Consider the following 24,859-nt stretch of genomic DNA (forward strand, 5'->3'; position numbering starts at 1 on the left):
TAGTAAAAAATTAATATAAAGAAGGAAAGAAAAATGAAAAGAAAAAGACGCAGTCATCAAAAAATACGAAACGACACGAATTCACACATATGAAAAGGTATAAAAAGATCAAGATAAAAAACTTATATTTAATGGGATTTACTAAAAAGAGTCTTGATCAAATTGATGTTAAAGACAAAAGAGTCTTTATGAGAGTTGATTTTAATGTTCCAATGGAAAAAGGAAAAATTACTAACACTAAAAGAATTGATGCTACTATTCCATCAATTCAATATTGCCTTGATCACGGATGTAAAGCTGTTGTTCTTGCCTCACATCTTGGAAGACCAGATGGACATGTTGTTCCAGAACTTACTCTTAAACCAGTTGCTGAAAAATTAGAAGAAATTCTTAAACATAAAGTTATTTTCTTAAATGACTGTGTTGGTGAAGAAGTTATTAAGGCTTGTGCTAACCCAGCTCCAGGAAGTGTTATCTTATTAGAAAATGTTAGATTCCATCCAGAAGAAGAAGGATCATCAATTGTTGATGGAAAGAAAGTCAAAGCTGACCCAGAAAAGGTTAAAGAATTCAGAGAACAATTAACTAAACTTGGTGATGTTTATGTTAATGATGCATTTGGAACAGTTCACAGAGCACACTCTACTATGGTTGGTGTTAATTTAAGCCCAAAGGTATCAGGATTCCTTGTCAAGAAAGAACTTGGATACTTTGCTAAAGCATTCGATCATATCAACAGACCATATCTTGGAATCCTTGGAGGAGCTAAGGTTGCTGATAAAATCCCAATTATTAACAACTTCCTTGAAAAGGTTGATCAACTTATTATTTGTGGTGGTATGGCTTATACCTTCCTTGCTGCTTCAAAGAATATGAAGATTGGTAAATCACTCTTTGATGCTTCAAAGGTTGAAATGTGTAAAGAACTTCTTGCTAAGGCTGAAGCTAAGAAAGTTGAAATTCTTCTTCCATTTGATTTCGTTGCTTGTGATAAATTTGGAGAAGATGCTAACACTCAAATTTGTACTCTTGAAGAAGGTATCCCAGAAGGATGGGAAGGTGTTGATTGTGGACCCAAGACTTCTGCTTTATGGAGAGAAAAAATTCTTGCTGCTAAAACAATTATGTGGAACGGACCATGTGGTGTCTTTGAAATTGATAAATTCTCAGCTGGAACTAAAGCTCTTTGTGAAGCTGTTGCTGCTGCTACCCAAGCTGGTGTTTTGACTATTGTTGGTGGTGGAGATACTCCAACAGCTCTTAAGAAATTCGGTCTTGACAAACAAGTCAGCCATATCTCAACTGGAGGAGGAGCATCACTTGAACTTTTACAAGGACTTCCACTTCCAGGTGTTGCTAACCTTGATGATGCTGAATAAAGAGAATTAATTCAATTTATTCTTCACAAATTTTATTTATTAAAAATTAAAATAGAAATAAGTGGTTTTATTAAGTTTTATAATTTCAAATTTAAATATTTTTCTCAATGGGTTTTTTTATATATGTATTTTATATATTTGACTCACTAGCCAATGAACTATTTATTTTAGAGTTATTTATGTCTAAAAGGATTAGTATATCTTCTCCATTTTCAGGTAATAGTTCACCTACTTATCTTCGGCAATCATTTTTTAGTGTTAAGTCATTATCATCACATACATTACATGAACATTGGGGTGTTATTTGGGGGTCATTTGAAACAATCATAAGACAAGTAACATCAAAAGACCTTCTTTCAGAAATAAATTGGAAGATTCCTAGAAGGTTCAATATGAAAAAGGGAAATGAAATGAGTTATGTTTTTTTGTTGGATATTATCTCATATCCTGAGATGAATAGTAAACAACTTATAATGGAATATGTTGAAAATACTCAAGTTATTCATGACTTTCATAGTCGAGTAAAAAACTATGGTATGAATCAATATTATAAATCAATTCCTTTAAAAACTTCAATTCATATTGACCGACCAACTGAAATTAGAATTCAAACAACACATATTCCAACATATTATTATTATGAATTTGGTAAACGAATAAAAAATGGAGAAGAAGTTGATATAATAATATTTACATTACATATTCCTTTTATGGTAAAATCACCAACAGAATATCCAGTAATTATATTTAATATAGGAATTGATTTACCAAAAGACATTATTAATCATAAAATGTTCCATGACTCACTTTATGATTATATAAATCGTATATTTTATTATTATCAATTAGCAAATTTTACTCTTAATAATAAAGATTCAAGTGAATATTTAATTGAAGAATTATATGTATTAATTGATAAAATAGATGAATTTATTCATGTATTTAATAATAAACAACAATTCATTAATATATCAACTCATACAAAAAATACTTCAAAAGAATATACAAGATATTTATGTTCTATAATTTCTGGTTATATTCAAAGTTATTACACTATTTGTATTCCTTTTTCAACAGATACTATTACTGATATTAGAATTTTATTAGATCCATTTGCTTTACCTGCAATTCAAGACTTTCATTCTAATAAAATGACTATTAACATAAACCCATTTTTTACTCTTCAATTTGTAACTAAATTTGATCCATCACAATATTTTCAATTTCCATTTCCAATTTGTTTAATTGACTCATCTCAGTTTATTGTTCAATCAATGAAAGACATTGATACAATTTCTTATTATAAGTCAAGGTCTTCATATTTTCTTAATATTATTAATAAAAGATTAAAGGTAAATACTAATGTAAATCCAATCAACCCAATTTCATTTTTAGCTCCAATTGATCATTGTTTTTTAATAGAAGACTTTATTAGACAATTTGTTAAAGTAATTAGTCAAAACCAATTAAATACTGCTGTATATTTATTACAACAAACATCAAATTTTATGATTATGAGAGGAATGAAATTATTTTATTTTATTATTAACAGTTCTTTTCCTTTTGGAAAAAAGTTAATTGAACAAATTCAAAATTGTTTTGATTTAGACAAAGAGGATATTCAATTACTCATTCAGTTATTTAAATTTGATCAACCTTATATTGTCTCAAAGATTCAATTATCAGTTAATTCAATTCTTCAACAAGATTCACAAATAACTCGTAACTTTTTTTAAATAATAATTGATGTGTATTGTTTATTCAAATTTAAATTATTTATCATTAAATTCAAATCAGAAAAAAGAAAAACACAAAAGATCTATAAAATTTCTAATTAGTTTTTGAATAATTTAAATTAAAATGGAAGATGTTAATGAAGTCTTATTAGAAGAAACTATTCCTATTCTTTGTGGTGTACCATATGATCCAAGTATTCCAATTAACTCTTCTGTATATCAAATAGTACCAGATATTGAAGAAAAAATAAGAAATTATATAAACCCAAAAAGCTTATATCAAACATTACAATTATTAATAACAGAAAATCCATTAAATATATCAAAATTATCTAAATCATTTTCTTCTGAACTTGTTAAAAAAATTAAAACAAGTAATGGAAATGAATTATCTGTTATTTTAGGTTTATTAGAACAATTACTTAAAATTAGATTAACTACTAAAGATTTCACTGATTTATTTCATTTATATATTACATCTAATAATTGTAATGTTGAAATTCTTTCATTACTTAATTCTTTGGCTCGATTTGGTGGTCCTGAAAGATATTATGCATTTCCTGGATTTCTTACTTGTTTATATAAAACTATAACTATTGGAACTACTGATAATTGGGGAATTTCTTTAACATTTAGATCAAGAGGAAATGGTGTTATATTATCAATTCAATCTCCTTCTATTGGAATTACCATTACTATAAAAGAAGGATTTCTTTATATTGAATGTGGAATTAATACACCATCTTTAATAACAACTCCAAATAAAAATGATTTACAATTAAATAATAGACGTGTTGTTAATGGAAAATGGTATAATTTAATAATAACGCATTCTAAAAGAGAACAACGTCTTGTTGTTGAAATTGAAAAAGAAAATTTTACATTTTCTTTAAATTATCCAAAAAATGAAGAAGCAATTATATCTATTGGTGGAATATCAAGTAATTCTAAAAGTTATTTTACTGGTGATATAACTGATGTAATAATACTTCCAGAAGAAACAATTATTCGATATGATCAAAAAGAATTAACTAAAGATATGTTACTTTTTGAATGTTATAAAATATCAAATTTTACACCAATTGTTACAATTATACGTGAAACACCAGGTGCTATTATTAATAGGATTGGTGGGATTAGTAAATTATTTATTTTATTAAATCAAAAATATAATACAAGAGCATTAGAAGATTGTGAAAAAATACTTGATCTTTATTTTAGATTGTTATCTACTTTTAAATTGTTGAGACAAGAGTCTATTGAAAATAATGAAATATCTACTATATTTCAAACATTAATTAATTTGGCAGAAATAACAAAAGAACAAACTTTTAATGAAACAAAAAAATTACAAACTCCAATTGTTAAAGAATTTATTTCTTTTGCATTAAGACTTATTAATTCTCATTCTTTTCTTTCTATTAGAAATATTATACTTAGACATATTTTTGATATTAGATGGTGGCCAAATGATTCACTTAGAGTAGAATATATTAAAGAATTACAAGAGTCGATGAGCCACACTGTTTTAGGAACATTACCATTCAAATTATTTGAAAAATTATCATATAGGAGTTTAATGTTATGGATTTTATATGATGATATTCCAGAATTTGAAAAAGAAACTATTCCAAGAGCTCATCTTCAATGGAGATGTGGATATATTCAATATATTACTTCAATTATAATTAAAGATGTTTATGTTGTTCAATATTTTATGACTGATTCATTACATCTTCTTGACACTGCAATTCAAACAAATGATTTTAATACAGAAGCTTTATTAATTTATATGTATGTTTGTATGGTATTAACTTCTCAAGGAGAATTAAAGTCTTTTATATCAACTATGTTAAAAAAGAATAAAACTGCATTACTTTATCTTTATATTCAACAAAATCCATCATTTTTAAAAGGTAATATTGAAAGGCTTTTAGCATTAATTAATATAGAAGTTAAATATAATGTTATTGTAGATGCAATGAATTCAACACGTTTAACACCATTATTATATCAAATAGCTATTGAATGTTCATTTAATAATATTAGAAATACATATATTGATACTACTACAACTGGATATTTATCTTCTAAAGGATTTCTTCTTAATATGAATCAAATGAAATTAAAACAAGATTTTCTTACACCATTTCTTAAATCAATAAGTATTGCAATATCAAATAATTTATCAAATAACATGGTTGTGTTAGATATTATATTAAATGATCTTGTTCAATGTTTAGAAAATCATATTATTTGGAAATATTTATTAAAAAGTAAATATTGGATAACCATATTTATTGATATAGCTGTATCATTGGTATCTTCAAAAGAATACAACATTTTACAAAGATTACAAAATATCTTTGCAAGAATAATTGGAATTGCATTTCAACAACAGAATGTATCATTAGAAAATATTATTTGTTATTTATTATCAAAACTACAAAACAAAGAAAAGTTTTATATTATATTCAGAAGTCTTTTAAAATGTTTAGTTAAAAATGTTCTTTGTCAATTAAATAATGATTCAAGAGATAAAATGGTTATTCAAATGATATTACTATTTAGTGATTTCTTTTGTAGAACATGTAGTTATGGTTGTGATACGGCATTACCTCATTTCGAAGAAGATTATGAATTAATAACAAAATGTTTAGAATATCATTATCCACAACCAAAATTATGTAATTCTAAAGTAGCATCAATGCAACATGTTTTTATTGTTCATTTAATATTATGTCAACTTCATTCAATTGCTTTAAAGAATAATAATATTCCTTTGTTAAGAAAAACGTTACAACTAATTCCTCCATATCTTGTTCAAAGACCACAAATTGAAGGATATGATAGTTGGGTTATTTTCCATCTTTATGATATTGTTAAACAATGTGATGATCCAAGTGTAAGAAGGGATATATCAAATATGATGTATTTATTAAACTTTAAACAACAACCTCACATGGAATTGGATTTTAAAGGAATTCAATTATTTGGAAAGGAATTAGTTTCTTTCTATAAAACTCATGAAAATGGATTAAAAGTTCAAGCTGATGTATTGAAAGTTGAAGAAAATAAACTAAGAAATAATCCTTCATTTGTTTTTAAAGAAGTGCAATACCCTAATCTTGACGTTGCACCCATGGATTATAACAGATTAGTTATGAGTGACACTGATATTAGACTTAGGTTATTCACTTCTAGTAGAAGAAATTGGTCAAATGCTTTTAAATCAAATATTCTCATTGATACTGTAAATTCCAATACTTTCAAATTTGAAGAAATTGGATTTTCTGAGGTAAGACCAATTATTGTATTGAAGCCAGTTTCTATAGATGAAAATAAGATTAGTATTATCACTCCATCAAGTCTTGAAAAGGAATATAGAGAAGTCCTTGAAAAGAATAAAGGTTTAATTCATTTCAAATCACTTACTAGTGATGATGGCATAGATGGTGTTCTTATTTATTTAAGTAAGAAAGAAATTGCTAGAATTTATATTAATGCTGATAACCTTCAATTAATTATCAAAACACCATCAAAAATTGATGAATTTGGATTAAATATTATTACAATGGTCATTTTGAGAAGAGAAGAATATATTGAATTATATATAAAGTATCACCGTCCATTATTGATTCATATGAAAGATTCATTAAAATTCTTAAATAACTTATCTCACATTACTTTAAACCATCAAATACAAACGGTTATTTATATTGATCCAGTTAAAGCATTTAATCAATCAACTATAATTAAGGATTGGATTAATGGAAGAATGAGTAACTATATGTTTATAAATCAACTTAATTTTTTTGCAGGATATTCATATAATGATATTAATAATCATCCATTCTTTCCTTGGATCGACACATCAATGAGTTGGGAAACATTAATTTGTCATATTATTGATAATTCAAAGCAACATTTGTTAAGAAATGAATTTACTTTGATTCCAAGTCCTAATCCAGAAGTAAGAACATCAATTAGACTTGAACCAGTAGATGTTTGTTGTTTGTTATATTCTATAGTTCCATTCACATTATTATTACCATTTTATCAAGCCGAAACCTTGCATGGAAAAGCTATTCGTTCAATAGACCAACTGGCTAATAGTGCTTTAGTACCACAAATTTATTCATATCCTTTATTAATGTCATTAGAAAGGTTATATATATTAAGAATGACTCTTGAAATGGCAGTTTTATCTAAAGAATTACATAAATGGTTATTAAAAGCCTTTTCAATATTAAATGGATTACCAAAGAAAAAATATGAATATGATTTTAGTGGAATCTTTTTAAACCAAGAAGGAATTAAAATAAATGTTCTTCCAACAAATAATGGAACTGTTCTTACTGTTGGCGAAGAAGGGTTTTCAGTTAAAAGTAATAATTCTGGATTTAATGAAATTAGTGTTTTTATGAGAAGTTGTAAAATGAAGAAAGTCGAAGGGTTAAATAATATTGATGTTATTTATGATGGTAATGAAATGATTATTATTGAAGCACTAAATGGAAAAACTCTGATTAAACAAAAAGGAAGTGTTGTAGATGTAAATGGAAAGATTATTAGTATTATTGACTCTAAAAAAGGTACAATAGAATATGTTTTAAAGAACTCTATTGGAGTAGAATGGAAATATTACAATAACAATCATCAAAATACTATATTAAAAATAGAAGAAATTCAACCAATACAAAATGCCTTTATTTCATCAAAGAAATGTATTGTTCTATTTACAGAAAACTCTTTTTATTGTAAATCTATTTGTGGAACAATTATTTATACAAAATTATTTATTCCTCATTTATTCTCTCTTTCAGCAAATGGATTTTCTTATTATGTTTATCAAAACACACTTCATGTAGAAACACTTAATGGTATTCACAAAGAAATTCAATTAAATTTGGATTATATTTCAATGACAACATTAACATGCTTATTTTTAGATTTCATTATTCTTGCTCAACCAAACCAAATTACTACATATGTTTTCCTTGGAGACAGATTTGTTTTATTGGGTTCTATCTCATTTGTTGATGGATGGAATATTACAAGTGTTCATTCAAATTGTTTAATTAATGATGATCCAACAAATTGGACCTTTGTTGTAAATTGTGAGAAAGATAATGCTAATTCTTTTGTAGTTTATTCTTTGAATTATATTACTTTAAAATCTAATTAAATGAATATTGTGTTCAAACAGAATTTAATTACTCCATGCAATGTCTTTTAATTATTTTAAGTTTTATTTTCTCTTAATAACATTGGTAGTAATTCATCTATTATAATTTATTTTGTTTATTAATTATTTATTTTTTAATTCATTTTAATTCATAAATCTTTCATCTTATCTGATGACTTTATCATTCAAAATTATCTTTTAATTGTAACAGTATTTTATAATAAGTTTAAGTAATATTTCTTCATAAAAATGGTTGATAAAGAGAAATCATTTGTGTTATATACTTTGTTGTATATAATAAGTTCTTTTATTTATATTTATTGCTTTCAAAAAATGTTTCTTTATTTAAAATTCTTGAACAATAAACCTTATTTAACATAACCAATAGTAAAAGAATGAAATAAAGCATTATCTTAAATCTTTTATTTATTGTTGTCATTTTAAAATATTGTTTTATTTAGTAATGGTAATTTACTCATTTTCTTCATTGATTAAAGAAGTTGGATTTGTTCGAATATACATTGTAGAATCAACAAATACATCTAACTCTTGGTCACAACTTGTTATTGAAATACTTGAGGTTTGGTTATCTATTGAAGATGGTTGTGCATCATTTACATGTACATACTTTCTTTTTTTATTAAAATAATATTCTTGAAGTAATTGTGTATTGGTTGGTTTTATTCTTCTTTGGAAATAAATTGATACGATTTGAGGGAAGACAGTGATAACCATAGAAATAATAATCATTAAATAAAAGAGTGGTTGTTTCAATGTAAACAACCACCCCCAATAAGATATATTTCTCACTGACATTCCAGGGACAAACATAATGATAGTGTAAAGAATAATGTATAATAAAATACTCCCTAAGAACGATAATATAATTGTATTTCCAACCCGCTTTGTATAAACGAACATAGTTAAATAAATCGAGAAAAGACTGTACGTTGTGACTGTAACAACTGTGAAAGTAAATCCATTTACTTTTCCATCAAAACTTGTCACGTCTGATGGGGCAATAATGAAATAAAATATAACAAAAAAGAGAATTGACTGAAGTCCACCATACAAATACCATTCAACAAAAGACTTAATTTTGTATTGTTTATCGGTGAATGTTTCTCTATGAGACTTTGGATACAATTTAATAGTTTCCCAAGGAAGTTCATAATCAAATAAGGCAATAGCAGCTGGTGGTAGTGAAGTAAAAAATGTATTAAAACAAGTCATAACCCAATCATCATAGATAATTTGACAAGTAAAATTGGATATTGTTGCAAACCAAATATCCATAAGAAAGAATGCAGCATTCTTATAAAAACAAAACTTGATAAGAGTAGTAATTTGGTATTTGCCATTTCTTCCATAAAATAAAATTAATTTAGTTAAATGTTTGAATCTTCTAATAGCAAAATCTGCTGTAATAGCGGCTTGATTGCCTTCTTTACCATATATCCCAACACCAACATCCCCATGAGTAAGCATTGGAACATCATTTGCACCATCTCCAATTGTAAGACATTTTGTTTTTGTCATTTGTTTTACACATAAAGCAATATCTGCTTTTTGTTTAGGACTTACTCTACAACAAATAACGCTCTCTGCTTTTATAGCAAGAGAACTAAATTTTTTTTGATGTTTAATAAACCAATCAATATTATTTTCATGAATAACAATTCCAAGTGTTTGGTTTTGATTTAAAGAATTATCTATTATTTCTTTAGAACTATACAACTCTTCTAATTCTTGATCTAAATGTTCAACAAATTCAAGTTCAGAAGTATGATTAAAATATATCATCTTTTGTCCAGAAATAAATAATCTACAATTTAATCCAACACTAATAGCTGTTTCCATTTTGTCACCAGTAATTACCCATATTTTAAGTCCTGCTTCTCTTAGCATTGAAATAGTTGATGGGACATCTTCTTGAAGTTGATCTTCAATAGCAGTTACACCAATTAATTCTAAATGATTTTCAAGTTGTTCGTATAATTCCATTTGTTGACGTTTGATATCATTTGCTAATGGATCAATTGAGTCAAACTTTTGTTTCCATTGAAGAATTTCTTCTGGAGTAAAAATTCTTCTTGCAATAAAAAGTGTTCTTAGTCCTTCACTTGCAAAATTATTAGCATGAATTTGTGATATTTTGACAAGTTCTTTTGAACTATCATCTAAGAGTTGGGTTATTACATTATCAGCTCCTTTACAATATAAAATATATAAACCATCTCGTTCTACTAAAACACTCATTCTTTTTCTTGAGCTTGTAAACTCTATTTGACATATTAATTTGAATTGTTGATGTTCTCCTAATACATCTAATGAAATATATTCTTGAGTATGTTCTTTTAAAATTACTCCATTCTTCTTTGAGGCATCACAAAGTGTTTCTTCATCAGGAGAAAATGAAGAATAATTATAATCTCCACTATCTGAATGTTCTATGGTACATGAATTACATAGAGATAAACAATAAAGAAAATCAAGTAATTTTGGATTATCTACAATTCTTGTTTGAATACTTCCACTAAGAACATTATGATATATTTCACCATAAATACTACACTTACTAAACTGCATTTTGTTCTCACTATTTTAATTAAGTTAAAAGGTTTTTTTAATTCAATTTAATTATAAAGAAAGACAAACGTTAATGTCCCTGTTTTATCACTTAAAATATACTGAACCCCTCCCATTTCTTCAATCATTGAACAATTATTTGTTTTCATTCCAACAACTTTTTCTGTACCTTCAGAATCAAATTCTTTAATTTTAAAATCATCATCCATTTCCATAATATTTCCTTGAATAAATCTACATACCTCTATTGTAACTCCAACTGATATTGGAATAGTATATGATATTAAATTAAAATATCCAAAGAACTTTTTTATTGAATAAGTTGTTGTAGACCATTGTGGGTCAATTGAATGAAGATACCAATACCCTTCATCTTGTATTACATTTTTATATTTCCAACTAGCAAATCCTGCCATAATACTACAAAGGATTAATTGAAAGAAAACAGTAGAAAGAACAAATTGATTTAAACGATGATCTAATGTTGAATTTTTATTTATTGGTTTTGAAGAATTTAATGATTGTTTAGTATATTTTCCTGTATAACATACTACAGCAATAACTTTATCAGTTTTTCTTAAAACAGAACCTTGTAATAAAAGGTTTTTTGAATCTAATGTTATTATATTCTCTCCATTAAACTTAAAACACCCTTTAAAGTCATTAAAATTTGATGTAGGAAATCCACACTCTAACATTCCTTTAAAATCAAGTGTTGAATTTTCTGAACTTTTAGATAATTGTTTGGGGACATAAACTGTTTTCAATGATGTTTCTCCATCTAATGCAGCTGTTTCTACTTTACAAATACCATCAGGTAAAGAAGAATAAATAGGTACACAATCACAAGGTATAATTTCATTCTTAGTTAAAATAACTAAATCCCCAACAACAATATTCTTGGACGATCTAATAGTCTCAATTCCATCAGTAATAGTACTAAACTTTTTATTATTAAATTCTTTATCTGAACGATGTCTTTTTAAATCTTCGATAATTTCTCTTATTGCTGAAACACAAAGAACAATAATAATTGGAATAACAGCAGTAATTGGTGTTACTGTTGAAATAAAAGGAATACAACTAATTATCATATTTATTAAAAAATAAACATTTGTCAATAATTTATATTGGTAATATAAAAATTTAAATATGAAAGAAAAAATGGAATATTTTGTGGTAGATATTTCATTACAAGGAAATAATTTTTTATTTCTTTTATGTTGTTGAATGAAGATGGGTGGATATGAACCTAAGATTACATTAGCTTTTAATTATTCTTTATACAGAACATATATTTTTCTTTTTAACAAACTCTTTCTATGGCAAATCCAATCCAATAATTTCATTAAAACATTTATTAGATTATTATTTTTATTAAATCTTTATTATATAATAAAAAATATTAAATATTTTTTTGTTTTTTTATTTTTTATTATTTAAACTAATTTTATATTATTTTGAAGTTTCTTTTCATAAACATAAAAAATTTATAACATTAAAAGAAAGTTATAAGAAGATATAGACTTTTTTGATAAATAACAAAAAAAATCTTTTTGTTACTAATCTAATAAAATACCTTCATTCTCATCATTTCTCCTAACTTCTAATTCTTCATGGTTTTCAAGGGAATATGGACTTCCTGTTGAAACTGACCCTTTTCTTTTCTTTGTGTTAATAACATACGTTGGTTTCTTTGTTTCTGAAGACAGAGAAATATTAAAACGTTGAGCAAATGAAGAAGAACGACTTCTTGAACGAGTTTGTGGTGAAATTAACTCTTCATATGCCTCTGGATCTACTTCTCTGTCTTTGCTTGATCCTCTACTTTTACTGTCATGTCTAGATAATGACCTACCAAATATACTTTCATGTCTAATCTCATCACCTTCAATGATGTCTTCTCTCTTTCTACTGGAAGACCTACTTCCTTTTTTAATAGATAATGAAAATCTTCTTCTTGGTTTCTCATATGTAACTTCACATGGAATAATACTAACTTCAACTACTTTAATTGTTAAGTCAACTGTTATATATGGTTTAGTTGGTTGAGTTGGTTGAGTAGGTGTTTTCTTAGTGGCACTAAATTCAGCGTCAATACTTTCATCAATTTGGAAAAAGTACATGTATGACTCTCTAGCTAAGACAATATACTTATTATCATACACTTTAACTAATGGCTCTTTATTAAATTTATTTCTGAATTCATTGAGCTTATTAACGTATTCCATAAATTGAGAGGTTGGTGGATAAAAGTACCAATGAGCTTTAGAAATATAATCAAATCCTTCAGTGATTTGAGGTCTATCTAAAGGAGATGCATAAGCAATTTGTAATAAAATTCTTCCCATTGATTCAGTTCGTTGATGTTCTATTGGATGAAGATAATACCATCTTTTAATATTAGAAAAGAATTTCATTTCAGTTAAATCAAGTTCAATAACACCTAATAATTCTTTACTTTCATAAACATAAACTAACACATTATTTCTTTGTTGGTCTAAATTAAATCGTATTGGGATAGGATCAAATTCAGCATCAATTCCTTTAGCAATTGATGATTTAATTTTAGTTTTACCAAGTAATATCTCTAATTCAATACCTTTATCTTTTCCAACACTTTCTGCTTGAATAGGAATAATAGAAAGTGATCCAGTTACACCTTCTATAACATGTTGTGGTAATGGATTATCTCTTGGGTCATGCCATGTAGTTGCATTAGTTAAAGCATTAATAAAATATCGTTCATTTCTAAAATAGCCACAACTCCATCCTTGAGGTAATAATGTTAATTCTTCAGGATAAATTTTATCACAAATATGTTTTGTTGTTTTATCATCATAAACAACTCTATTGATATGGTCAATAAAATAAGGAATATTAGAGTCAATTTCTCTAACCTCTTCAACCCCTTCTTTAAAGTTAATTTTAGGTGGACTAACTTTATGGGTTCCATAAAAATTCTTTTTTTTGAATGTCAAATATGAATAACCTAATGACGTAGCATATTCTACCATATTCTTTCTGTTCAATGGAAGTGTAAATACTTCAATTGGAACAATCATTCCTGATTCTTCTTTAGAATTAAGATTTGTTCCTGAAACTTTGATAATAATACAATTTGTTAATGAAAATGGAGGAGCAATAACTGTAGGAAGTTGTAATGGTGAAATTGGGATATTAAGCTCAAGGGTAGTAACTCCTGTACCTACCGTATATTTACAATGAGAAAATATTCTCTTGTCCATGGCAGAATTATTTTTTTTTAATGCTTCCAAAATAGATTCACAACTAACAAATAATTCAAGGGGTTTATCCGTTTTATTTCTAAAAATTACTTGACCATTAAGAATATCCCCTTGTTGAACTTTATTTGTTTGTAAAGAACATTTAATATTAAATTTTTCTGTGTCATGTTCTAAATCAATTGGACTATAATCATTGATAGTACGTTGAGAATATAATAATGGACATTCGATTGGTTGAGATTTATGGATTGTAGAATCTTCTTCTTCAACCAAACCAATCATTTCCCATTTTAAATGGCAATTTCCCATAACAACGGTTACACAACAATTTTCTGGTAAAACAATTTCAAATGGAAAACGATTTACTCCAGGTGCATATTCAGTAAATCTTCCATCTTTAATACTATAATGTTCACTAAAGCATTCTGTTTCAATACTTTGAAATCCAATATCATCTTTAAGCCATTCACTCCAAATATAAACGTTTGACTTTTCTCTAGCATCAATTGAACCACTATTAGTATAATTTGGATATCTACTTTTTGTTCTAAATAATACTTTAACTTTTTTAATAAATATTGGATGTTTTGTAGTTACTTCAACATAACCATTAACTGGTTCTCCAATAACCCCTTTATTGCATAGTACAATATCAATTTTCATTTAGTCTAATTGAAATTAATATTTTTTAGTTACTTCCGTTAGAAAGTATTTAAAATAAGAAGGTTTTAATTTAAGTTATATATAACATATTTTAAAATGAGTATATCACAATGGAAAATTCTCAAATCTATTTGATATAAAAAAAGAATAAATCCTCAATTATAATATTATAAATTAGAACTTAGAAACAAATAATAATCAAATGACTGAAATAGATACCTCAAATGGATTTGGAAATAGAACATTTGAAAAACCAGAACAAATTCAACAAATGTTAGAACAAAAAGTTCCTGTTGATTTTGTAAGTGTAAGACCTGGTCCTTCTAATATGAAACTTACATATTTAGAGAGTTGGAAAGCAGTAGAATTATCGAATGCATTATTTGGTTTTGATGGATGGAGTTGTTGTATTACTAATTTAAATGTTGATTATGTTGATGTAGATAAAGGTAAATTTAAAGTTGGAGTTACTGCTGTAATTCGAGTTACACTTAAAAATGGAGTTTATCATGAAGATGTTGGTGTTGGAATGTCAGAAATGCCAAAGAAAGGAATGGCTATTGAACTTGCTAAAAAAGAAGCAGTAAGTGATGGAAGAAAGAGGGCATTAAGACTTTTTGGCAATTATCTTGGAAATTCATTATATGATACTGATTATGTAAGAACACTTGATACAAATCATAAATCAAATGACACGAATCCATTAACATTTAATTCTATTAGAAATATTAATAAAGAAGTATTTGAAACTCAGAAAAGTATATCAACAAATTTTTCTATTGCTTCATCAAGTATAAGTCATTTATCGAATGACCAACCTCTAAGTCCTGTTGTACAAGAACAAACTCAATCATTAAAATCTACAACAGCAGATGTTAGTTCTCATTCTGTTGATATGGATATTGATGATAGTATCTTTAATTATATTTAAACTGTTAATAAATTAAATTCTTAAAACAATCAAATTTAAATTAATTTCTTTTTTTCTAATGGAAGGTCTAATGATGGTGGAGAATGTTTTTTTGGATCTAAAGAAGAATGAGAATATAATTCTGTTAATGCAATTTCAAGATATTTTCTTGGTAAACGATTTACTCTTCTATCAAAAATTGAATAAAATTTAATAAATGTAGTGGTTGACATATTTGGTGTTATTACACCAAAATTAGAATTAATAATATCTCTAACATCATCATAGACATTTAAGTATTGATCTTTTAAATAAGACTGCTGTTCTTTTTTAAACAAATCTAATTTTATTGACTCATCTAATTTAATATCTTTAACATTTAAAAGAAAATTATCAGGAGTATCTCCATATAAAATTTCTCTTTTATCACTCATTTCAATAAGAATATCTTTTACTTTTGATTCTAATTGTTTCTTTAATTGTTCATCTTGTTGTTGTTTTCTTTTCTTATCTTCATTTTTTTGTTCTATATCTCTAAGATAAAATTGATATAATTTCTCTTGATAATATTTTGGTATATTCATTAAATCACATTGTTTATAAAATGCATCACGTGTCATTTCATTATTCATTTGTTCATTTTCTGATATACACTTTCTCCATTTTTCAATTCCTTTCTTTTCTTCAATAACTAATTCATTTTTCCATATTTCAATAATATCTTTATCACTTAATGTTAAAAATTCATTTTTTTCTTTTATAATTTTAATAACATCTTCCCATACCATTTCTATTGTAATAACTCTTTCTTGTATCATTTGGCTAAAAAGTTCTTCACATCGTTTTCTATTTTCTTTTTTTTCTTTTTCATTTTTAAGTTTTTCTTCTTCTTTTAATGTTCCAACATATTCATTAAAAATACCTCTAACTTCTTTCTTTTTCATTCCATCTATAATTTTCATTTTTTTCTTTGTTTCTTCCCAAGTTGATTGAGAATTAACTCCAATATCTTTAAGCATTTGAATCATTTCTTCTTTTTTATTTACGTTTTCTTCTTTAATTTGTTTATTTTCATTCTTTTCTTTTAGTTGTTGTATTCTTTGAGTAACTAATTTATATATCTCTGGTTGTTCATTAACAATTTCTCCTGTTTTTTTATTTTTATATACTACCTTTCCATCTTGTTCAATTTCTTTCCAAGGACATGTAGCAAGAATAAGTTCTTCTGGTGTTTTAAAGATATCAGGTTTTTCTTCAGTTAATATTTTTGTTTTACAATTAACATAGAAAATTTTCCCATCATAACCAATGCATTGAAGCCATGACTCTTTTTGAGTCTGAATTGTTATTCTATATTCAGTGAGTGTTTGTCTAACATCAACACTATTTTTCAAACATTCATTTAGTGGTAGAGGTTGTTGAAAAGCCCCAGGGAACAAAGTCATTCCCGGAGTAATCCCATAGAATGGTATTGCCATAACCAACTTAGTAATGATTTTTAAGTTCTTATTTTATAATTTTTATTTTTTTTATAATAAAATAATTATTAATAAGAATAGTTTTGTTATAATTTTTTTGTTATTAAATAAATAGTTTCAATCAATAATTCAAATATTTTTTAGAAATGTTGAAAACATGAAATTTTTCACTTTTACATTTTATTATCAACTTTCAGTCAATCGTTCTCTAAGATAAAAGAATCCTGCAGTTAAATAAATACTAAAATGTAATACTTGAATAAATTCAAGAACTGCAAGAGTAATCATTACAGCTAAATCTGGATGAGGTTTTAGATTACAAATCTTCTTATCAAGTTGTAAATCTGAAACTGGACAAAATTCATTATTATCATCAAGTTGATGACAATTAGTTATATTAATTTTGTTATTATCCCAATTAATTAATGGACAATCTTTAAAAGCAAATATTTCTCCATTATATGTTTTTGTTGTATAAGCAAAACAACATTGTTTCTATTTATTGTTATTATTATTATTTATTTCATTTAAAAAAAATGATGTATTATCAAACTTCTTGTTCCTTTATAATTCTTTTTTCCATATCACCACTTTTCCAAGTATTTGGTAAAATTCCACATCCAATAATTGATAAAATTAAAAAAATAACAACAATAAACATAGAAATCATTGCTCCTGCATATGCAATACATACTATTTTTAGTGTCTTCTTTTGCATAAAATAAAATGTCATCATAAGTACTCCAAAGAAAATGGGTATTACATATATTATTATTTTAAGTATTAATGATTCTTTACTTCCAAAATCTTTAAAACTACACGCAAATAAAATTCCACATATTGATAAACAAAAATAAAAGAATGTATATAATACTGCTGGTCCATGTCCAAAAAGAGTACTATGTTGAATTAACACCATTGACTTTTCTTTTTTCTTTTTAAATAAGTTTTTCTTTTCTTTTCTTTTTTTTTTCTTTTTATTTTTTTTTTTGTTTTATATTACTAATTTTTTCTTTTTGAAAAGTATTCATTTGTTATAACTTCTTTGTATATTTTATCATTTAATCCTTATTTGAATGTTTTGAAACTGATAGTTTTATCATCATCATTTATTTACTTTTTTCCTTTGAAATAGTTAAAATAGTACTTCTTTAACTTAAAAAAAAAAGAATTTTTGTAGAATATTTTAAGAAAGATTTTCTTTTTAAAACATTTGAATATATATTATCTTTTCGATAAAAAGGAAGAAAAATGAGAGTATTTCTTTATAAAGATAATAAAAACAATATTGAAACAAGTATAATTTTTTTTTTCTGTTTTTATTGTTAAGAAATTTTTTAGTACTAAATATGATAATAACTGTCAGAACCAGATAATAAAAATATTAATAATTTTAATAGAGTGAGTTTTAAGTAAAGTTTATGATATTTTAGTTATGTGTAGAAAGAAATGCTATTATTAAATTCTTTGATTATGGCAGTTAGATAATAAATTGTTAAATATTTTAATGTTGTTAATTCTTTTAATATAAAATAAACCACAAAAAAAAAGAAATAATAATTTATTTAATAACGAAATTCTAGTCATGATACATAATAATGTATATTTTCTTTATTTTAATAAAATAAATTAGTACTAATAGATTTGTTGAACAAATAAAATAAGAAAGAAAACATTTGTTTGTTTTAATACATAACTATTGTTCTTTATGTTTTATATGAAGAATAACAATAAGGATTTTTATTAACTTTATCAAAACTTTTTTGAAATTAACTATTTTTGGATAAAAATTAAGAACAACAGAAAGATAACTTAACTCAAAGAAAATAATTTTAGTTGGCAATTATAGTTATTGTTTAGAGATGACAATCTGATTTACCTAATGAACTAAAAATTGAATTGTTGTTAAATGAGTTCAAAGAAAAAGAAAGTTACAATTCAAATTACAATTAATAAAATAACATCTACAAATGAAACAGAAGAATTTGTATTTATTAAATGGAAAACAGGGAAAAATAAGAAAGGGATAATAGAAGATATTCAAATGAATAGAAATATAAGAAAAGACATATCATTAACTACAACATTAAAAAAAGTATCTGAAAGTCGGTATCAAACAAAAGGTATTTGTCTTAAAATTAAAAAAGAAAAAAAAGTGTTAGTTCAATTTAAAATAGATATTTCACAAGTTTTTAAATTTAAAAACCAAATTGGAGGATTTGAAACAAAAGAAAAAAATAAAAAAGGAGAAGAATATATTATTTCATATATCATCTCTACTCAAATAATAAATCCAAATAGTAATATTTCAAAAGGTGTTAATAGTCCAATAAAAGACGCTAATAGTCCAATTATAAAAACTGTTGAAAAAGAGGATGAACAGAATTTTATATTACCAAGTGATAATACTCAAAATACTTCAAAAATTAAACCTTCAACTTCTATTAAAAAACCAGTTAGAAATACTTTTGATGCTGAAAAAAGTAAAATTTCAAGAAAAAGATATTCAATGAGAGATATTACTACTGAACAACCAATAGCAACTAGAAATTCATGTTTAATAGCTAAACCATTTTATTTATTTGATGAAGAAACTATAAAAATTATTAATGAAATTACTTCAATGGATAATTATCGTGAATTTATGTTTAAAACATCTAAAGAATTTGCAGATCATTTTATAACTGGTACTGAACAAAGTAAAATAATATTTGAAATAAAAGAAGAGTTAAGTAAATTTACTTTATTATCTTGTGTATTATTCTCTCTTATTGTACAAAAGAATAATGATGTATTATTTAAAGAATGTATTAATCAATTTTTAAGTAATGACTACTCTTTCTTAGAAACTCAATATGTCTTTATTTCATTCTTTGAAACTATTATACTTCTTAATGCAAAAAATCAATCTAAGAGAGTAGAAATGTGGAGAGAATGTACTGAATTTTGTACTTCTAAAACTTGTCTTATTGCAGATAAATTAATGGATAAGTTAATGAAATCTTATCAATTTGAACCAAAATCAAATTATCAAGAAATTATGAATGAAGTTCATAAATTAAGATTTCCTGACTCATTAAAGAATTTATTAGAACATATTTCATTATATGCATTAGATGTAAAATTATATAAATCATATTTAAATAAATTATATTTGTCTACTAATGATGGTAATATTTTATTATCAACAATTTTTTCTTATGATTATTCATTTCAAGAAATGCCTTTATGTCTTGAATTATCTAAGCTTTTAATGTTAGATGATCCTCAAATACTTAAAGATGAAGATATTAGACTTAGACTATGTCCTCATATTCCATTAGATGATATTAAAACATTTTTATATCTTAATATCTCACCTCAAAGACCTTTATTTACTAAATCTTCTATTGACACAGTAATAAGAGAAATACAACAACAAAGATTTCTTAGTTATTCATTCATTCCACCTTTCTTTAAACAAGAACAAATAAAAGAATATTTAAAAACATCTTCAATTAAAGGTGTTTTAACGTTCTCATTTAAATCTACACCTTTTGCTGATAAACTATATTTATAGTTATTTAAACATTTATATTACATAGCTTATTTTTTTGCTTGTTTCTTTAGTTGTGACATCTCTTTTTCACTATTAAGTCTTGGTAGTTTAACTTCATCAGAACTAACATCTTCTCCATCAATTATTTCATTTTCATTTAATAAAAATTCATCAATAGATTTCTTTATATCTTCATTACTCTCATTTTTATTTTCTTCTTCTTCTTCTCTTTGACAATTTTCTATTTCTTCTTTTGTTCTAAAAAAATTATCTTCATTTAAATCAATAAGTTGTGGAAAGTTTTCAAGTTCAATAGAAGGATTTAATAAATGTGAACATCCAACTTCTAATTGTCTTTCATCTAATGGTGGAACACGGTCTTTAGAAAAATGAAATGGAGGAGGTTCACATTTAAATTTTTCAATATATTTTTGTTCATAAAATTCAGGTAATCTATCAAGTAAACAAGCTGTTGCAGAAAATTCTTTTACTACCACCTTTTTTAATTCTTCTAATCTTTGATATTGTTTACGTAATTCTTTGAGACGTTCAACTAAACGATTATTTGTAGGGTTTGTTGGATGAAGTGTGAATGATGGTTCTTCAATATTCATTTATGAACTGAATATTCAGTTCAAGTTTAAATGAGTGATACAACACATTACCACCGTCTTAAAGAAGAAGATGACGAAAACTTAAATAAAGAAATAGATACCCTTTCTGAACAAAACGAAATTCATGTTATTTCTGATGAACAACAACTTTCAAAAAATAAAGTAGAAAATAAAGAAAATAAAAGTGATGAAGAAGAAGTTGAAATGATCACTTTTGCTGAATACAGTGAAAGTGTTAATGCTGTTATTACTCCTGTTGCTATTACTTTATTATTAACTGTTATTATTGTTAAATTATTAGAAAGAAGTAATGACCTTTATTCACAAGCAACTTCATACATATTTTCTGAAGGGATTGAATCATCAACAACTATCCCTATATGGCTTATTGCTATAATTGTATCAGTTATCTTCATTATTATGATTGTAATAGTAACTTTTGTATTTGTTCTTCTTTTTTATTATAGATGTATGAAATTAATAGTAGGATGGTTATTATTTAGTGTAATTTTATTATTAATGTTATTTGGTGGGTCAATTATGAAAAGTTTATTATCAGTATTCAATTGGCCTGTTGACTGGATTTCATTTGCTTTTCTTCTTTTTAATTTTGGTGTTCTTGGAGTCATCTCAATTTTTTATATTTCTCCAATGAAATTAAACCAATTTTATATGATTATTATCAGCGTCTTCATGGCTTCATTCTTTACAAATCTCCCAGAATGGACTACATGGACTTTACTTATTGGAATGGCATGTTATGATTTAGTTGCTGTACTATGTCCTAAAGGACCATTAAGAATACTTGTTAACTTGGCTCAAGAACGAAAAGAACCAATTCCAGCACTTGTTTATTCCACAGCGGTATGGATGGGATTGGCATCTCCAGATGATTCTAAGAATGAAATTCTAAATGTTGATTCAAACCCATTCACTCTATCATCTACACATGGAAAAGGAGTAAAGTTAGGACTAGGTGATTTTGTGTTTTATAGTGTATTAGTTGGAAGGTGTGCAATGTATGACTTAACAATTGTATTTAGTGGATCAGTGGCAGTATTATCTGTTTGTTATTGTTCATCCTTTTTTGTAAAGAAAAATAAATAAAACTCATATATTTAGGGACTATTTGGTACTCTCATTTTACTAGTTGTTTTTAATAAAGCTCTTCCTGCTTTACCAATTTCTATTTTCTTTGGTACTTTAATCTATTGTGTGTCACGATGGGCAATAGTTCCATTAGTCACAACTGCTAATTTATATGGTTATGTGGCTTAATGAATAAATAAATTCATTTACAAGACATTACTTTATTCTTTTCTTTCCTTAAAAAGGTTCTAATAATGTTTATTCTAACTCAGTTATTTCTTTTATTTTTTTTGGTTTTACTTCCGTATTTATTCTTTTAATATATCTTCTATTACTACTTTCATCAGTGTTTATTTCTTCCATTTTCTGATTCATTTTTCTTTGATGGATTTACAATTGAAGGTGTCATCAATTTCATCATACTGCCATATTCCTAAGTATTTATACAAGTCCTCACCTTCAATTACGGGGATGTTTTGCATTCCATTTGGTATTTCTTTAATGTTTTTTAATACCATTCCTGACTTTTTCTCATTCATTTCCATCCCTATTCCACTTATTATTTCTTTAATTTCATTGTGGATTATTCCCATTTCTTCACTACTTTGTGTCATTATTCTCAAATCATCAATATATAAAGTGTGATTTGCTTTTGGGAATTTCTCTTCAATGATTTATGAAAAACAAATAATGAACAAAATATAATAACAACAATCAACAAATCAAAAGAAGATAAATAATTGATATTATTTATTTTCTAGTATTCTTTATTCATAGATCCTTTTCCAATGCAGGAAATACAACAAATTTTATTGCCATTGTTATGGAGTAATGCCTTGACGTCTTGTAAAGAAAAGCAAACAAGACATAGAAATACAAGGTTAAATACCAATAACAACAATAAAAGATATTACGATTATAATAAAAGATATCACAATTATAATAAAAGAAATACCAAGAGAAAAGGGTTTAAAAAACAGCAAAGACAAAGAAGAACGAATAAGAAACAGGATAAATACTGGAATAATAATGAATATACAAACAATAGACATAGATGGTTAACAATAAAAGAGATACATGAAAGAATAAAAGGAATAACAAGTAAATGGGGAAAAGGAGAATATTCAGAAATACTTAAAAAGTATGAAGGGAAAAGGAAAAGATGGTATGACATTCTCCAAGAAGTATATGCAATTAGAAAGAAAAAGAGAATTGAAAAAATGCAAGAAAAATTTAAGGAAAGAACAAAAGGATGGGAAGAAGATATCCAAGCAATTGAAACAGAAATCAAAAGTAGAAATCCAATCAAAGAATTACAAAAAAGATGTAAAATGGCTAAAATAATAAATGAAACAGAAAAAGAAAGAAAAAACACAAGAAGAAAACAAAGAAGAAACAAAGAATGAAGAGGAAAATTATAAAGAAAAAGAAGAAATTAAAATACTTCAAAAACAGATTAAAAAATTAGAAGAAGAAAATAAATGATATCAAGCAAAAAGAATGGAAGAAGAACAAGCCATCTCAGATGAAATGATGGAAAAAGCAAAAGAAATAGTCAGAAAAGAATTTGAGAAAGAGATAGAAAATATGAAAAGAGAAATTAAGAAGGTGCAAACAAATTATAATGAAAAGAAGAAAGAAAATGAAAAACTAACAGAAGAAAATATAAAATTACAAGGTGAAATAAATGAGATAGAAGGAAAATCATGGAAATGAATAACAAAGAAGAAACCATTCGAAGTCTAAAATCCACTAAAGGGAAGTTACAGAAGGAAAAGGATGAACAAAAGGAGAAAACAGAAGAACTGAAGAAAAAAGGTGAAATACTGGAGAAGAAGAATAGTGTGTTAGAGGAAAAAGCGGAAGTACTAGAGAAGAAAGTTGAGGAGCTGAAAAGTGAAATAAGAGATAAAGAAAAACAAATCTCTGAAATTCAACAAGCAGCAATAATAAGTCATGAGATTACAGAAATAACAAGAGAAGAATTAGATAACATACAAAAAGAAAATGAGACACAAAAACAAATAATATCAAAATAACAAGATGATATTGAAAATTTTATCTCACAGAAGGAACTGGAGAAGAAGAAAACGATGACACTTGTGATAAATACACAACCAGTAATGAGGAAAGCATCATCAGGAACGATGAAGATGAACGAAACTACTCCTATGAAAAAGACAGTAGTGGAAATCGAAGAGAAAAGCAAAGCACTGATTGTCAAAAAACAAGAGATGATAATCAGACAAGAAATACAACAGAACAAACAAATAGAATTCTAATTGAAGTGTTGTATTGTTTTGCAATTAATTGGTTAAATAAGAAATTATACAAGAAAATAAGAAATGAACAAATTAAAAGTATAATAAAAGCAACAAACATCAATGTCAATAATGAAAAAGAATATATTAAATATATTAAAATATC

At 25.6% G+C, this 24,859-nt stretch overlaps 11 protein-coding genes across 11 annotated transcripts, besides 2 other annotated features; 6 read left to right on the top strand and 5 right to left on the bottom strand.

Annotated features, from left to right (window-relative positions):
- Window positions 1-131: 131 nt before the first annotated feature.
- EHI_188180 (phosphoglycerate kinase, putative) lies at window positions 132-1,383 on the top strand (the record flags this gene model as incomplete). The annotated part of the gene is made up of 1 exon (XM_648594.2): window positions 132-1,383. One exon carries the CDS (start codon window positions 132-134, stop codon window positions 1,377-1,379), a length of 1,248 nt encoding a protein of 415 aa, XP_653686.1. The 3' UTR covers window positions 1,380-1,383.
- Window positions 1,384-1,558: 175 nt separating this feature from the next.
- Window positions 1,559-3,115, top strand: EHI_188190 (uncharacterized protein; the record flags this gene model as incomplete). Its single annotated transcript, XM_648595.1, has 1 exon — window positions 1,559-3,115. The coding sequence occupies one exon, from the start codon at window positions 1,559-1,561 to the stop codon at window positions 3,113-3,115; it is 1,557 nt and encodes a 518-aa protein (XP_653687.1).
- A 124-nt stretch (window positions 3,116-3,239) lies between these two features.
- On the top strand, window positions 3,240-8,303 carry EHI_188200 (uncharacterized protein; the record flags this gene model as incomplete). The annotated part of the gene is made up of 1 exon (XM_648596.1): window positions 3,240-8,303. The coding sequence occupies one exon, from the start codon at window positions 3,240-3,242 to the stop codon at window positions 8,301-8,303; it is 5,064 nt and encodes a 1,687-aa protein (XP_653688.1).
- A 471-nt stretch (window positions 8,304-8,774) lies between these two features.
- On the bottom strand, window positions 8,775-11,986 carry EHI_188210 (phospholipid-transporting P-type ATPase, putative; the record flags this gene model as incomplete). The annotated part of the gene is made up of 2 exons (XM_648597.1): window positions 8,775-10,902; window positions 10,962-11,986. 2 exons carry the CDS (start codon window positions 11,984-11,986, stop codon window positions 8,775-8,777), a joined length of 3,153 nt encoding a protein of 1,050 aa, XP_653689.1.
- Window positions 11,987-12,454: 468 nt separating this feature from the next.
- Window positions 12,455-14,803, bottom strand: EHI_188220 (uncharacterized protein; the record flags this gene model as incomplete). Its single annotated transcript, XM_648598.1, has 1 exon — window positions 12,455-14,803. One exon carries the CDS (start codon window positions 14,801-14,803, stop codon window positions 12,455-12,457), a length of 2,349 nt encoding a protein of 782 aa, XP_653690.1.
- Window positions 14,804-15,005: 202 nt separating this feature from the next.
- Window positions 15,006-15,734, top strand: EHI_188230 (DNA repair and recombination protein RAD52, putative; the record flags this gene model as incomplete). Its single annotated transcript, XM_648599.1, has 1 exon — window positions 15,006-15,734. The coding sequence occupies one exon, from the start codon at window positions 15,006-15,008 to the stop codon at window positions 15,732-15,734; it is 729 nt and encodes a 242-aa protein (XP_653691.1).
- A 35-nt stretch (window positions 15,735-15,769) lies between these two features.
- On the bottom strand, window positions 15,770-17,191 carry EHI_188240 (uncharacterized protein; the record flags this gene model as incomplete). Its single annotated transcript, XM_648600.1, has 1 exon — window positions 15,770-17,191. One exon carries the CDS (start codon window positions 17,189-17,191, stop codon window positions 15,770-15,772), a length of 1,422 nt encoding a protein of 473 aa, XP_653692.1.
- Window positions 17,192-17,377: 186 nt separating this feature from the next.
- EHI_188250 (uncharacterized protein) lies at window positions 17,378-18,110 on the bottom strand (the record flags this gene model as incomplete). Its single annotated transcript, XM_648601.1, has 2 exons — window positions 17,378-17,686; window positions 17,745-18,110. 2 exons carry the CDS (start codon window positions 18,108-18,110, stop codon window positions 17,378-17,380), a joined length of 675 nt encoding a protein of 224 aa, XP_653693.1.
- A 990-nt stretch (window positions 18,111-19,100) lies between these two features.
- Window positions 19,101-20,750, top strand: EHI_188260 (uncharacterized protein; the record flags this gene model as incomplete). The annotated part of the gene is made up of 1 exon (XM_648602.1): window positions 19,101-20,750. The coding sequence occupies one exon, from the start codon at window positions 19,101-19,103 to the stop codon at window positions 20,748-20,750; it is 1,650 nt and encodes a 549-aa protein (XP_653694.1).
- A 26-nt stretch (window positions 20,751-20,776) lies between these two features.
- On the bottom strand, window positions 20,777-21,343 carry EHI_188270 (uncharacterized protein; the record flags this gene model as incomplete). Its single annotated transcript, XM_648603.1, has 1 exon — window positions 20,777-21,343. The coding sequence occupies one exon, from the start codon at window positions 21,341-21,343 to the stop codon at window positions 20,777-20,779; it is 567 nt and encodes a 188-aa protein (XP_653695.1).
- A 30-nt stretch (window positions 21,344-21,373) lies between these two features.
- Window positions 21,374-22,621, top strand: EHI_188280 (presenilin 1 peptidase, putative; the record flags this gene model as incomplete). The annotated part of the gene is made up of 2 exons (XM_648604.1): window positions 21,374-22,408; window positions 22,466-22,621. The coding sequence occupies 2 exons, from the start codon at window positions 21,374-21,376 to the stop codon at window positions 22,619-22,621; spliced, it is 1,191 nt and encodes a 396-aa protein (XP_653696.1).
- A 107-nt stretch (window positions 22,622-22,728) lies between these two features.
- Window positions 22,729-23,114: a repeat region.
- Window positions 23,115-23,207: 93 nt separating this feature from the next.
- Window positions 23,208-24,859: part of a repeat region that runs on past the window's edge.

Source organism: Entamoeba histolytica, genomic scaffold, assembly GCF_000208925.1.
Source record: "Entamoeba histolytica HM-1:IMSS scf_1104750519129 genomic scaffold, whole genome shotgun sequence".
In the NCBI taxonomy this organism is placed as follows: domain Eukaryota; phylum Evosea; order Mastigamoebida; family Endamoebidae; genus Entamoeba; species Entamoeba histolytica.